The following is a 16,245-nucleotide window of genomic DNA, read 5'->3' as shown; positions in this document are numbered from 1 at the left end:
GTGGGCGTCAGTGGCTTCCGCCTGACACGGTTCTGCAGGTGCCTTAGCAGAGCTTAGGTTTCATAATGCCTGGTCGTGTACCCCAGGCACTTACTTGTTGATATTACTGCCAGATCAACCACCGAAATATGCTAACATATGAAATGAATACTGGTGTCGTCAGTAATGTGCCACTGATGTCGTGCACTGTTTCGGGTGTTTCCATAGGGTTCAGATTTTTTTTCTTTTTTCGTACACCAGTGGGCGTTCGTCAATCGACGACGAGGCCACCTAGACGACACGAGAAACTCCACATTCAAGGGCTGTAGAAATGCCGGGACATTCCATTGTTAAGCTAACACCACGAGTTGTTGAATGTGATTCCGAGGTAAGCTGTATTTGAGGATGTAATCTGAGGACTTTGCCTCCTTGGCAGAAGACTGCCAAAGCTCTGCTGGCGTTGGCGGGGCATTACGCTACAACGCCTGCTGTCATTGAATCGCAGTGTGGACTCTGAACTGCTGTGTCGTGTTATTTTCTCTGTGAAACGTTAGATCCGCATGAGCTCTAAAGTATGTCATTCTGTGGCGCAGCGGCGTTCGAACAGTTAAGGGCGTGTTTATTATATGTGGAGAAAATTGTCTAAGACTAGGGTGACAAATTGCTGTATTTTGTTTTGTCAGTAATGCGCTGTCGAGATTCGGAGCGGGCGCATCAAACTTGTTAGAAAAGTATATAGCTCGCCAAAACACACACCTGTGATAAGACACTTGATCTGAAGATCGCCGATTCGAATTCAGTAACAGTCGAGATGTCTTGTCGCAGGGTGTCATGTATTTCCTGAACTGCAACATTATCACTATTGTGCGCTACACTCCAGCCGCCGAAGTGGCACCAAAATAGGAAAATTTGTAAACCAGGCAGTGAACCCACGGAAAATGACAACCTCTTTTCGCCTTGCCTGCGAAATAATCTGAATATTATTTCTACCACTTCCACTCGAATCTGACGTGTCCGCACGAAAAGACGCATGATCGGCAAGAGTACACGAACCGATGAACTGCCATCTGTAGATCTGAATTTGTAATCTTAACTTCGCTCAGAAAGTTTGCTATTTGCTCGTAGGCTATTGTGCGGAAGCGGGACTGCTGTTAGATGTGGTGGTGGGACGTGGTTCAGTTTTTTATTGATTTGTAGTCTCCCTCATAATATAGCTACTGTCACACTCACCTTCAGTGTGCCACAGGTGGCGAGAATTATACCGAAATACAGTGCAGGCGTATCTATTTGGCCCAAAAAAGTGTTTCACCTGTAAATAAAATTGACTAAGATGTATGTAAAACGTCGCTTCAGCTGCTGTTAAGAAATGTTTTAATTTCCATTATTGTTATGTTGGTAAGTTGAGATACCTAGGATAACACAGAGTGCATTGGTACACATGAAAACGTTCTCAGTAGGATGTACGAAACACGCCATGAAAAGCTTCCGTGTATATACTCTACAGAATGATTCCGCATGTCCTTGCGGAGCAGCAGCGCAGGAGTATATTATCCACTCTATACATTGGCACGGAACGTAAATATTCACATAAAAAAAAGGTTTGCATCATCTCGGTTCCGAGAGTTCAGGAAACTGTGCAGAAAATTGGAATAAAGATCAACATAAACATCATTTCGGCCCTTTTATTGCTCATGAAAACGACGCATTTCATGTTGTACCACCATACAGCGAGACCTTCAGAGGTGGTGGTCCAGATTGCAGTACACATCGGTACCTATAATACACAGTAGCACGTCCGCTTGCATTGATGCATACCTGTATTCGTCGTGGCATACTGTCCACAAATTCATCAAGGCACACAGTTGGTGCAGATGGTTCCACTCCTCAGCGGCCTAGATTTCTCAGAGTGGTTGGTGGATCACGTCGCCCATAGACAGCCATTTTCAATCTATCTCAGACATGCTGACCACTCTAGTCGAGTGAGGTCGTCATCCTGAAGGGAATCATTCACAACGTGTGCACGATGGGCCGCGAATTGTCGTCCATGAAGACGAATGCCTCGCCAATATGCTGCCGATATGGTTGCACTATCTGTCGGAGGATGGCATTCAAGCATCGTACAGCCATTACGGCGCCTTCCATGACAACCAGCGGCGTACGTCGGCCCCACATAATGCCACCCGAAACTAGCAGGGAACCTCCACGTTGCTGCACTCGCCGGACATTGTGTCTAAGGCGTTCAGCCTGACCGGGTTGCCTCCAAACACGTCTCCGACGATTTTTTGATTGAAGGCATCTGCGACACTCATAGGTGAAGAGAACATGATGCCAGCCCTGAGCGGTCCATTCGAAATGTTGTTGGGCCCATCTATACCGCGCTGGTTGCAAAGATGGATCTCGCCATGGACGTCGGGAGTGAAGCTGTGCATCACACAGACTATTGCGCATAGTTTGAATCGCAACACGACGTCCTGTGGCTGCACGAAAAGCATTATTCAATATGGTGGAGTTGTGAGGGTTCCACCGAGCAGCCATAATCCGTAGGTAGCGATCATCACTGCAGTAGTAGCCCGTGGGCGGCCTGAGCGGGGCATGTCATCGACAGTTCCTGTCTCTCTGTATCTCCCCCATGTCCAACAATATCGCGTTGGTTCACTCCTAGATAACCTGGACACTTCCCTTGTTGAGAGCCCTTCCTGGCACAAACTAACAATCGCGATCGAACCGCGGTATTGACCGTCTAGGCAAGGTTAAACTAGAGACAACACGAGCCGTGTAACTCCTTCCCGACTGGAACTGATCGGCTGTCGGACCCCCTCCGTCTAATGGCGCTGCTCATGCATGGTTGTTTACATCTTCGGGCGGGTTTAGTGACGTTTCTGAATAGTCAAAGGGACTGTGTCTGATACAATATCCACAGTCGACGTCGATCTTCAGGAGTTCGGGGAACTGGGACGATGCAGACCTTTTTTTGATGTGTGTATTTTCTGGTATGTGGGTACGGCTTCATTCCATTACCCTCGTTTTGCTTTTGTTGATGTTCATCTCATATCCTCCTTTCAAGACACTGTCCATTTCCGTTCAGAGACAGCAAAGGACTTGGAAAAGCAGTTGAACGGAATGCATAGTATCTTGAAAGGAGGATATAAGATGAACATCATCAAAAGCAATACGAGGATAATGGAATGTAGTCGAATTAAGTCGGGTGATGCTGAAGGAATTAGATTAGGAAATGAGACACTTAAAGTGGTAAAGGAGTTTTGCTATTTGGGGAGCAAAATAACTGATGATGGTCGAAGTAGAGAGGATATCAAATGTAGATTGGCAATGGCAAGGAAAGAGTTTCTGAAGAAGAGAAATTTGTTAACATCGAGTATTGATTTAAGTGTCAGGAAGTCGTTTCCGAAAGTATTTGTATGGAGAGTAGCCATGTATGGAAGTGAAACATGGACGATAAATAGTTTGGACAAGAAGAGAATAGAAGCTTTTGAAATGTGGTGCTACAGAAGAATGCTGAAGATTAGATGGATAGATCACATAACTAATGAGGAAGTATTGAATAGGATTGGGGAGAAGTTTGTGGCACAACTTAACTAGAAGAAGGGATCGGTTCGTAGGACACGTTCTGAGGCATCAAGATATCACCAATTTAGCATTGGAGGGCAGCGTGGAGGGTAAAAATCGTACAGGGAGACCAAGAGATGAATACACTAAGCAGATTCTGAAGGATGTAGGTTGCAGTAAGTACTGGGAAATGAAGAAGCTTGCACAGGATAGAGTAGCATGGAGAGCTGCATCAAACCAGTCTCAGGACTGAAGACAACAACAACAACAACAACAACGAGTACGGCTTGTGACGTCACCGCGACGCCTGCACAGCAGCCCAGCGGTCGCGGGCGCTCAGTGCATCCGTTTTGCTACCGGACAACTGTATTGCGACATGGTTCCAAATACAAAGTATTGTATCACACCGGCATTCTGGCAGAGATATCAATGTCATCTGTGCAAACGACCAGATTTGTTATTTGCATTAGCGGTTGGGTTGGTGGTTGTGTGCGTGGGGACGTCTTACGTAGGCGAGGGGGAGGCGGTGAACTGTGCCCCGTCAGATAAGACGAGCCTGCACGACGCGTTGCGCAAGAGCACGTAGGCGCGACGTGTCTGCGATAGCAGTCGGCAGCGGCAGCGGTGCTGGCCCAGCCGTATTATTAGCCCTCCACGACCTTGCCCGGGGTCACGGCTTGTGACGTCACCGTGGCCACCTGCACAGCATTCTAGCGGCCGGGAGCGCTCACGTGCATCCGTTGTACTAACCGATACGTGTATTCAGATGTGGTTTTCAATAATGCCCGACATTTACCCTGCACCTCAGCTAATCTTATTATTGACAGATAAAAAGTGAAAGTTACTGAAATATGACAGTAGCCTTGAATATTTAACGCTTTCCTCGGGCAGTGCCTCCAACATACGATACGTACCTTCGTATCAAGCGTTTACGGAGGTAGAAATTGCATTTTAAATTAACCAAGGCATAAGAGTTAATCGAATCACATTACTAACTCTTCAGTAGCGGTATCTGTTACTTAAAATTACGTGTCGTTTTCAGAACCAGGGCGTCTACGGCGTGACTAAGTACATAAGTTTGCTAGCGTAATGTTGGTCGTGACCGGAACAAAATACCAGCTATCAGGGGTATAATATTAATTAGTGAAATGTTGTGTTATTTCAGTATACAAAAATAAGAAAAAAAAAGAGAATTACATTTCCGTGTATGTTGGGAATGTGTCATATATGCAGGCCTAGAGCGTGATAATCCAGCAAACACCGTCCCCCACCCCCACAAAAAAAAAAAACAAAAACGAAAAAAACCCAGATATATGTTGGCTGTGCCGAGATCGTCTGTAGCGTAGTCTGTGGTCAGGGTTAGGTTCGAAGGTAAAAATTTGATTAGGAGGGTAGTTGTCGAAGTCAACAATGGCAATGTGAAGTAAAGTTAATGGCAACAGATTCATCTGTAGTGTAGCCTGTTGTGTAATTACAGTCTGTTTGATGCACTTGAAACAAAAACTATTAGGCATGTTCAAAAAGTTCTGTATTACACAATAGACAAGTTTCCAACAAAAAAAGTTATGTACGTAAAACACAGTGTGTGAGGTATGATTGCTGTGTTACTTGCGCCAGTCAGTGGATCCATTTTAACATCTTGGGCATTGTGCAGATAAGAAAACTGTTGATTATTGCAGCTGAAGTGGCTAGTCTGGTGTCAAATAAAAAGAAAATTGTACCGAACTTCCCTCATGGTGGCTGTGGGAAAAAGGGATGGGGGATTCAGAGAATATGCCAGAATTCTTCTTAGAGTGCATCTGTAGTAGCTGTCAACCCCCTTCATTATTTAGAGACAGAATGTATGGATTTTGTTTCAGCTTCTGTTACAAAACATTTCAGTACCTCTGTGACTTTTCACATGATGCACTGTAACGGCTGATTAAATTTTCACTATTGTCTTTTGACATATCCACATTACTAGAATACAATTAGTCACGTACAGTTAAATTGTTCGACATAGCCTTCATCACCATAGCATTCAGGTAGTTCGCAAGAGGAGACAGAGTAAGTTTGCATGCACCAATTGTGAAAACTGTTTCATTAACGGACAGCTTTTGTCTGTCTGTCTTACACACACACACACACACACACACACACACACACACTTTAAATCTAATAACATAATGAAAAGTATATATAAGATTCTTGTGCCGTGCTGGAAGTAAACAGAATAGTTTGCAATCTTTCAGTTATTGATGTAACCTGAAAATAGCAGAGAAGTATCTGTACACATCCTGCTTCTGGCCCAAACCAAATAAACCTGTTGGAAGCGAATTGAGAGTGCTAAATTTTAAACCCTCAAACCTTTAGTTTTTGATTATTACTTTGGTATGATAAGTTGTTTTCAAACAATGTTTATGCCTTCAGCAGCTATTTCCTCAGTGATTCGTTTGTGACAGTGTTTTCTGACAAAGTAGTGTTTCTGCTGTTGCAGGATACCCAGGTGTGGCGATGAGCGTGAGTGCAGGTGGAGCGGGCTCTCCGCTGGGTCCACGCACCAACACTCCTCCAGAGTCTGCAGCTGCCACGGCGGGCAGTGGTGCTGGAGCCGCTGCCCCTGGACAGTCCCCCATGGCTGCTCTCATGTCAGTGGCAGACAACTTGCCACCCGGATCTCCGCGCTCTGCAGGAGGCAGCCCTCCGGGGCCACCACGCTCTGCTTCCAGGGGTTCCCAGCATTCTCCCAACTCCTCAGGTAAGTTGTCATTTCTTTCTTTGTAACATATGTACAACCTGTACCACTGAGACAATGTCCTCATTTTTACTATTGAACTTCAGAGAGAATTGGTGATAAAACCGTCAGAGTTGTTAGGCCGTGTCAAATTCCTCTTGTAACTTCTTTGCTACTCGATGTCTTGATCCCAGTGCAGTTTAGAGTTCCACTGGTCAATCCTTGTGTGGTAATACTTCAATTGATCGCAGTTCTGAATATTGTGTTGCACTTCACTAAGTTTTTGTTCAGTTGTGCTGCTTTTCATTATTTTTATATGGGTTTTTGTCCATATGTCAACAGTTTCCATAATATTCCAATGTAGTGTCTTGCTGGTCAGTGTCACCAAGCTGCCTACCATTTCAAATGTTAACTTTGACTACATTTATTACTCACCCTGGCAATAAAGTTACTACGCATACATTATTCTTACTGTCAGTCTTATCTCCACTCTGGTGGCACGTTACTCGCCCGTCAGATGCTCTGGCAGTTCTACGTTCAGCCTCACGTCTTAAACCACCGAGCTGCGACACTGCTTATATGGTGGCAATCTGAAGAGTAAACATCCGAGCTCTACTAGTGACACTTCATTCTCGTTAGTTCTGTTGACTTTAAAGTGTGGCCACAACTGACACGACACTTACATACATGAAAGAAACGATCATAATCTAGTAGCATGGACAGGTGCAATCTGTGGGATATCGAAAACTTAATTCATTTTTCCACAAGAGCCCAGTCATTGCTCCATCCCATCCCATCCCTCTATAGGTTCGAGAAGGAAGATAAGTTCTCTCTCTCGTGTGCACGCATCAGGAGGTACATTTAAGATTGAGTTTTGGAAGTATATAGCTGCCTTCACCTAGTTTCGATTTTTCTTGTAAAATAGGCCCTCCAACGGATGTCTCAGGTTCCACGGGGAGTCGCCGTAGCTCTGGCAGCCGGACGGTGAGCTCGACCACAGTGACCACGTCCAGCGAAGCGGACGGTGCGGGTGCCGGCACGGGTAGTGGCGGAGCCGCTACAGGGCACGACGGAAATTCTGCCGCGGCCTCGGGACCCGGACAGACGCCGGCGGGGACCGGCGGCAGTGCGGCGGGGACCGGCGGCAGCTCTGCCACGACACTGAAGTGTACGCTGTGTCAGGAGAGGCTTGAAGACACGCACTTTGTGCAGTGTCCTTCTGTTCCACAGCACAAGTTCTGTTTCCCGTGCAGCAGAGAGTCCATCAAGAGGCAGGGTGCAGGTGCTGAGGTAAGTGCTAGTACTTCCCAGCAGTGCCCATTTATATGTACGTGGAACAGCTTATTGCTTGTATTTATATGCTCAGACCTTGCTGTAGCTTGGCTTAACATATTTAATATTATGACCCTTTAGGCTTGCCCAGTGGATGTATTCAGTGTTTCCTGGGTCTGCTGCCAGATCAAGTTTTGTAAATCCTCACAATATTTCATCAAAGCAGCTCTGAGGCATTCTCAGGTGGTGACTGCCGGTTACTGCTAGTAAGTAACAACTCACTCTTGCTACCGAACCGGCAATATGTGGCAGCCACCACCTGGTGGTGTTGAGCGGGTGCTTTGGTGAACTGTTGTGGGATTTAGAAAGCGAGATTCGTCAACAGACCTGAGAGATGTGTATTGAATTGTTATTGTATGGCTTCAAAGACACTGACTTTCAATGAATGTGATAATTTTTTGCATATTTCTGTTGAAAGTGCACTTATTACTTGCAGTTTTCCAATTTCAAAAGTTTGTTTACAGGATACGTATAATACTGTTGAAAACTTTCACAATATTACAAGTAAAATTTGATTTCATTTGTACTGAACATGGTATCCCACAGCCAACTGAAACAGTAAAATTGACAAAATTCAGATGTCAGATATTTTTCTTTCAATGATGGTATATGGTTCTGCTCTCATGAAATGGGATCCACCCAATTTGCTATGCCACATAAATACAGTTTCCCAATATTTCAATCACAGCTTAACAGACATGCGATATTTATCACATTAGAAAATTTTGGGAAGGGGTGTGAACATTCAGTTCATCAAACTGACATTTTATGCCTCACTCTATTCTTTATTTCCCTCGTTATTTCTTGTACTTTCTTGTGATAAGAGTTAAGTCAAAGGCTTTGATCAGTTATGTGGGAAACTTTTGACAAACCCTGTAAACAATGGGGCAACTGTAGTTCATGATTAGTTGTGATTTTTCCCCCTACAGATAGCTAAGCCACAGCTCAGTCTGGCACACAGCCAGGTTTTGTTTTAGTTTCATGTTCATTGGTTTTGCCAAATCACAGCAAAACTGTTAATATATGCACCAAAATGTTATGTTACAGAGGCCATTAACATTATGTCACTAGATGAAGCTGACAACTACTATCAAATATTCAACTTGACCCCTTTCTTGTGCTGTTATTTAATCTCGGATATGTAACAACTGGAGAAGCCACATTGACTGTCTCAGTAAAGGCTTCATTAAAATTAAAGGAAGGAGACTTGTTAGGATTGTGTTTGCAATGACATACTGCTCAGTTCTTGATTGTAAAAAAAAACATTGTCGTTAATAAAGACAACCACTCATCTTGTAAAGGAAGTGTATAGCAGCTAGGTGAGGTAACCATTTTTTATCTTCTTCTTTCTGTGTCTGTCTACAACTCTGAGCTACCTGTATTTGTTGAAAATTTTGTAATTTGTCTGTGCTCATTGCTCGTAGACTTCTGAGGTGACACAATGTATTTTCATTATACTCACTCTCATGGCAGATTTTCTTTTAAATTAAGTGTAGTCAGCTCAGAATGTTTTGTTGAAAAATCAAAATTGCCTTCACACAACAGAACAAACCATGAAAGAACAAAAAACCATAACTTCAATATTACCAAATGAAAGTGCTGGCAGGTCGACAGACACACAAACAAACACAAACATACACACAAAATTCAAGCTTTCGCAACAAAGTGTTGCCTCATCAGGAAAGGATGAGGCAACAGTTTGTTGCGAAAGCTTGAATTTTGTGTGTATGTTTGTGTTTGTTTGTGTGCCTGTCGACCTGCCAGCACTTTCATTTGGTAAGTCACATCATCTTTGTTTTTAGATATATATTTCCTACGTGGAATGTTTCCCTCTATTATAACTTCAATATTAGTAATGTATAACATTTTGGCCAGTGAAAATTGTTTGTGGTGCTCGGCCCTGTATGTATGTATGTATGTATTCCTTCTCTGTGCAAGAATGAAATTCGGACTACGAAAAGTGACTGTCACTCGTCTATCTGTGCTATGCACTCTTCCTCACACACTTCCTTGGGTGCACTATAAAACAATTAGCTGCCCATTATAACAACTTTGTCATACTTGTAACAACATGTGTTACATACTGGTACATTAGAATAAAATTTGGTGATATATCCATAACTGATATCAGTTGATGCGACACATGTCCGAATGGAAAGACCTCTTAAAATTCACTTAATTGGCATCTGTGTTCACAGGTATACTGCCCGAGTGGTGAAAAGTGCCCACTGGCTAACTCGAATGTGCCGTGGGCATTCATGCAAGGAGAGATTGCTACAATCCTGGGTGAGGAGTTCAAGACGAAGAAGGAGACCTAGGGGTACGTCCAGATGCAGAGGGTCAGAACGAGTCGTCGCTAGTCGTTAGCCTCGGCAGGGGCACGAAGGGGGGGCGGCAGCGCCTGTGCCTGCGGAGAACACCCCCGCTGCCTTCTTACTGCGGCTGGCCAGAAGGGGCCTGAGGAGAGCCCTCCCTTGTCTTTTTGGTCTAACGCTGCGGCCCCCCTTCCCTGAGAGAGTGGAGGGGGTACACCTCTATTGTTTGTCTGGTCACTGGAGAAATAATGGGCTGTCACAGAATGGCAGTGTGTCATACTTAACCCCGAAGCTGAGACCTTTTCTAAAAGCAACAAACAAGTAAATCTGCTGATGGAAACAATGTTGGTGATATATTCTCTGAGACCGTTTGTCAAACTGTCTTGCCATTTAGCTGTTCTCAGTGACCATTTTGTGTATATAGAATAACCTTCCACGGTGCGGAAGGGTGTATTTGGAGTCTTCTTGGGAAGGTATTAAGAATTTTCCTGAAATTGTACTGCTGTTCAGAAGTTTTGATAGCAGTTTTTGATTTAATTTGCACGGTGAGAATTACGTCCTCTGAGACTTTTGTCAGAATTGTTTTTAGTCGGACTGACTGTATTAGCAGCGCTTGTATCTAGTAGGGACAACAAACAAATATTATGTATATAGTATAAAAATCAGTCATTAATAAACATATTAATATTCATAATAATAAGAATAACAACTGATACCTTTTTCTGAATGTAAATACGCAGTTTACAGTGCTTTGTGTATTACACATTACACTTAATGTGATGTATTTATGCGAGGGACATGCCACGGATTCACTGCTCGTGCAGTACCAGGTAGAGGGGACTGTTTTACCCCTCGCAGAATCTGTTCCACTTTTATTGATCTTTATATTGAGCTGCGTAATTGTGCTAGCCGCATTACGGAGTTTTTCTGTGCACAAAAGTACACATCATGGGGAGTCGTTACAGTGTTTATAAATATATCATTTATTGTAAATAAATGAACTGTACATAGTATATATTAATTTCCCTTTATATAGTGTTGCATTGAACTGTTGTAGACTTTTTTAAAATTAAGGCTAACTTGTAGATCTTACACAGTTAAATTTTAACTGTAACATTTCATGAAAAAGGACTGGAAAGTTTGTTTTTTCCCGAAATGATTCCTAGGTACAAACAGTGATAAACTCTTTTTGACTCTTAGTTTTTAGCACTAAGCTACTTACTAAGTTTAGGAGTGATTTTTTAACTTGTTTACAAATTAGGTGTGTATTCATCTTTTTGTATACAAACTAATATGTGCTGGACAAATGTATTAGTTCAGCTACTCTTTTGGATTTGAAGGACTGAAATAAAGAGTGACAGTGTTCAAAACAGGGTTGCACAATATTTTTGTGGTTTTTTTTTTGTGTGTGGATGTTGTAGCATTTGAGAGTAATTTTGTTGAATTGACTGTGGTTGAATGCATGTGTGTCAAGCCTTGTTTTATTGTCTGATCTTCGTGAAGTCTCAGCTACATACCTTGTTTTACTTTTGTCGATTGTGTATCATATGTGGATTGTGATGTGCTGTTGATGTTCATTTGACATGTGAGGCTGCCCATTTCGAATGATTTTTATATTATGTTATGTCTCCATTTATGGCTTCAGTACTCTTGTCTCTTCACCGCTTGCAGGCCTGTTATTGTGATGATCATGTTACCTATAGAATCAGAATAACTCTACTGCTGTTAATAAGAGAATGTTCTAAAATATTTACGTATAGGAAAGGATGGCAATTTTATGCAGTTCTGATAATGGCTGCAGATAATTAATTTTATAGATGAGTTTTCAAATGCTTTTAAAATTGTCTTCAGTGATGTATGTGTATGAATGGATAAGAAACTCCTGTTTTCTGTTGTTACTAATATGTGCTGCACATTTTATGTGGAGAGGTTCAGTTTTTTACATAATACATATTATCACGTTGTTTTGTTTTGTATAACCTTTTCACAATAAAAAATAGTCATTGCCAGACTGTACAGTGAAGTACTGTAGACTAAAAGTAATTATCACATGCAAAATGTAGGTATCTTTCACACCAGACTTAAATAGCCAGTGTACATCAATATGTTTCAAATGTTGAAATAAAGAGATTAGTTGTTTGAGGCAATTCCACAATCTTTGGTTGGTCAAATGAGCCAGTTGATGAAGGGAATAGATCCTGAGGTTATCTCGAGTTCTACAGCTGTGTTAGCCCAGTATTCTCTTTCTTTGCTGCAGTACAGTGGACCAGAAGCATCAGAAAATGAGTCTGGCAGCTTAATAGAATTTTTTGCTGTTTGATCGCAGGCAGTCACTGACTGCTTATATGATAAGTTTTCTCACAATATGGCAGACCATTGCTGCCACATTATCAGGAGTATTTTGCTTTTTTTTCTGCAGCAATGATTTGTTTTGTTTTTAACTTCCTGTAGCTTTTGCAGTCATCAGCCACCCTTTATTGTGTAGTAGATAACCTTCTTACCCTAGTCAATGCCTGGACTGCAATGTCCTATAAAGGAACTCCAAAACTCGCTGGTGTGTTTTAACAATTAATCAGAATTTGATTAAAACCCTTGTGTAGTAAGACAAATTTTACTAGCAAAACTTAGTACTAATAGTGTCTCTAATGAAAGGTAGTTTTGCAGCAAAACTATCTCTATTGTATAACAAGTATCTTTGTAAAAAGGTAAAGTTTTTTTTGGTCAGTGATAGCTCAGATGGACTATTTTTAATTATAATTGTTACTGAAATGATGAATTAACTTAGATGTTCCTTTTTGCCTTGTACAAATAAATATGTTTGCTGTAATACAGCTTGAGTTGAAGTATATAAATGGTGTGATAAATATGACTTCTAGCTTCTAAAGCATAGCCATCTAATTCACTAACAGCTTGTGAAAAACAAAAACACACACACACACACACACACACACACACACACACACACAATTTATCCTTTCATTCGCTACTTTGGAAACTTGTGGTAATCACACATTGTTACGCTGGGTCAATCAGCCTCCATACCTGAGCAGTTACGTTGGGTCATTCTGCTATGCAGAGGGCCTGGGTTCAGGTTCCAGTTCTGACAGGGATGGTTTCCAGGATGGGAGAACTGGAATGAGAGCACTCAGCCACGTGAAGCGAGCTGAGGTGCCGTTTGATAGAAAAGTAGTGGCTCAGGAAGTTGACAATGGCGAGGAGAGTGGTGTGCTTACCATAGGACCCTCCATACTGCATTTAAATGATGTCACAGCCAGAGGATGACATGTTAGCCTGTTCACGTGGCGGAATCTTCAGGGCCTGTAGTTCTTTTTTGGGCTGGGTTGACAATTCCATTTTTCTGCACGCAGTGTTGATCTGTTTGAAATCAAGACAGCAATAACCATCTTTTGTGGGTTTTGAAAAATGGTAGTGAAAAATGTGATTTGGCTCTGGCAGACTTGTGCGAACTACACCTTCTAAAAGATCACACACACACACACACACACACACACACACACACACACACACACACACACACACACAAATTCAGTAGCAGTAGAGGATTAACTTTAGGAATATATTCTGCTGCATGAATTTTGGAACCAATTAGAAACAGCGCTCACTGTTCTATTCACTCTGTGGACAGTGATCATTGCAAGCAGTAAATGATTTAGTAGTCCTTCCATCACTATAATGGTACACACTACAGTTGACTGACACAATGACTGAAGTCCAAGAAATTGTTTCAGTGCTGTTAAATGATGTTATTACAGTATGTGCAGCATGAATTGCTACGAATAATTTATAATTCTAAATTTATTTCTGAACTGGGTTAGGAATCTGTGTGAGAGTACTGTACTCTACTTCAAATGACCTAGAAGCTATTTAGCAGAAGGAGACTGTGGAAGGAGAAGTGATTTGCATTGAAACCTTAACTTATCATCAGGAGACTAACTTGGAAATTGATTGTGCCAAATTGCAGGAGAGAGTAAGACACTAGTGTGTAGTCACAGTATGGCATATTACTGTGCTGAAAGTGAAAAAAAAAGACAATGAACTACTGTTCAGGTGGTGGTGTTATGCAGCACTTTCCTAAAAAAAATTATGAAAGAAGTATAGTCTAAAGAAATTGTGGTATCCTCCTTCCTTTGTAACTTTTTACTGTATGCCCTTTGCTACAAAAAACACTCCGGTGTTCAATTTCGATCCTACACATCCGGTTCCTTTTGTTGCCCTGTGCCTTTGGGGTTAGTGGCATTCAAAATCATGAAACTCCTCATTTTTGCCTGCTGGTACTAAGTTTCCTTTCTACTTGGATATCCTATTACATTAGCCACTTCTGTGCCAGGATGGCATTGGAATAGATCCCTCCTCCCCAATTTCACGAAAGTGTGACACTGAAGTGAAGCTCATATGTCCTGAGCTTATTAGATTGTGCTGAAGAGTGGTTGAAATGTGCATGCAGTGGAAGTAAGGTTATTACTTCCATGCCAGAAACTCATTTTCTGATACCAGTAGCATAGATGGCGGGCAGAATTGTTGCAGGTGGTCAGTCGGGGCATTGCTTGCTGTACTGCTTCTCTGGAACCTGTGTATCACGTCTACTTTGTCTTTAGTTATTAAACTTCTGCTGGCCATACTGCGTAGTAAAAAAAGTACTGAACACAGTAGCTGAGGTTTCCTGGTGGGGCACTGGTAGTATTACTTATTTGAAAGCAAATGAGATTCTCTAAGGTTTGAAGATACAAGTTATTTGTAGGCCAGTTTCATAAGAGTAGGCTATGTACATAAAATTCATTGTCGTATGTGGTAGACTCAGCTGTGATGAACCTGAAACACCATTTGAGAGACAGGATCTGCAAGCCTGTTTCTCGGTCTGAATGTGCTGATTTTTATCTTAGACAATCTGTTTGCTTTAGAAGGCTGCATTAGGGAATAATGTCTAAAATGTAATATTAGTACAGTACGGTAGAGAAGTTGTGTACACATGAAGCCTGTGTTTATTGTTTTTTGATGCTTGTAACCATACTTGACATGCTGCAGAAGAAATTATATGCTCATGAAATAAAATATTTTTTGGTGTTTACAATAATGATTTGCATTATTTGTGTTTCCCCATCCATGTCTGGTGTGTGTTAATCTCGAAGCAATTTTACTTCTGGATTATTCGACAAAGAAAGATGGTGATAAAAAATCTTGTATGCTAAAGTCACCAATTGCTGTGAGGCTTGATTTATTTTTCCCTTATATGTAAATGACCACCCTTCCTTTATTCCTACTGTACCTTTGTGTGTGTGTGTGTGTGTGTGTGTGTGTGTGTGTGTGTGTGTGTGATTGGGGGGGGGGGGGCTCCTACTGTACCTTTGTGTGAGTGTGTGTGGGTATTTGGGGGGGGGGGGGGGGGGGTGTTACAATGTGAACATTTCCCAGAAAATATTTTTGTGTGCTATTGTATTGCTTGGTCATCTTAACTGTTAAGAGCAGTTGCAGTTCTATTAATACAGAGCTTATTTCCATGTGGATAACGTTCGTAATTGTTTTCCTTTTGTCTTTTTATTAAAGGTTTGCTGCAGGTGAAAATTGGCCTGCACTAATTTGACTACATTAGTAAAAAGGACTGATACCAGTCTTTCAGTGCTAATTCATTCGTGTATGTATTGGACTCACTGTTATAGAACTTCAGTATACATGAAACCGTGCAATATTCTAATATGTATGGAGACAAAAATTGAATAGCAAAGACAACCAGACTGTCAGCTATGGCAGAGGTTTTCCTCAGCTTTGATAACAGATTCTAGTGTGTTGAGAATTGACCAGTTCATTATACACTGAAGCTTTACAATGCGCAATGTTATTTTAAAGTAGACTTGAGATTGCTGTTTTTGATGCATTTTTGCAACTTTTTTGTACTCTGTTTAAGAATTCTTTGGCTTACAAATTATAGGTACCATTATAACTTCGTATGATGTTTTCTCTTTGCTACAAATTGTCGGCTTTAAGCTATTATTATTTTTTTTAACTGATACACAGATGTTATTTTTATGGTGGTAAACAGAATTTGTTTGGTCGTGCTGATTATTTTGGAGGTGTGCTGATCAGTACGCCCTTTCTTTTTCCTTAGCTTTTCCTGTAACCACATGGGGTTGGCACATTATTTTTTGGGTTTAGTAATGGTAGAGCTTTCACCAGCTCTTTCTCATCCTCAGGACAGAATTTGTTTATACTGTGTGTGTGCATCTGGTGTTATCCTGTGCAAAAAATGTTTTTAATTTTTCTAAATGTTTTTGAATCATGTAATAGTTACATGCTATTCTTCTAGTTACACCTAAACAGCACACTCAG

At 41.6% G+C, this 16,245-nt stretch overlaps 1 protein-coding gene across 1 annotated transcript in view; it reads left to right on the top strand.

The window, feature by feature from the left end:
* LOC126425229 (interferon regulatory factor 2-binding protein 2-B) overlaps positions 1 to 14,995 on the top strand; it is an 82,742-nt gene extending 67,747 nt beyond the window's left edge. Inside the window, exons 2-4 of the mRNA XM_050088185.1 lie at positions 6,020 to 6,280; positions 7,203 to 7,546; positions 9,787 to 14,995. Of these exons, the coding sequence (XP_049944142.1) occupies positions 6,020 to 6,280; positions 7,203 to 7,546; positions 9,787 to 9,906 (725 nt within the window). The 3' untranslated portion in view covers positions 9,907 to 14,995. The remainder of the gene's footprint in view (positions 1 to 6,019; positions 6,281 to 7,202; positions 7,547 to 9,786) is intronic.
* Positions 14,996 to 16,245: the final 1,250 nt, after the last annotated feature.

Source organism: Schistocerca serialis, chromosome 10 (genome assembly GCF_023864345.2).
Source record: "Schistocerca serialis cubense isolate TAMUIC-IGC-003099 chromosome 10, iqSchSeri2.2, whole genome shotgun sequence".
Taxonomy (NCBI): domain Eukaryota; kingdom Metazoa; phylum Arthropoda; class Insecta; order Orthoptera; family Acrididae; genus Schistocerca; species Schistocerca serialis.
Note: the sequence above shows the minus strand (reverse complement) of the source record. Positions and strands in the feature narration are given on the sequence as shown.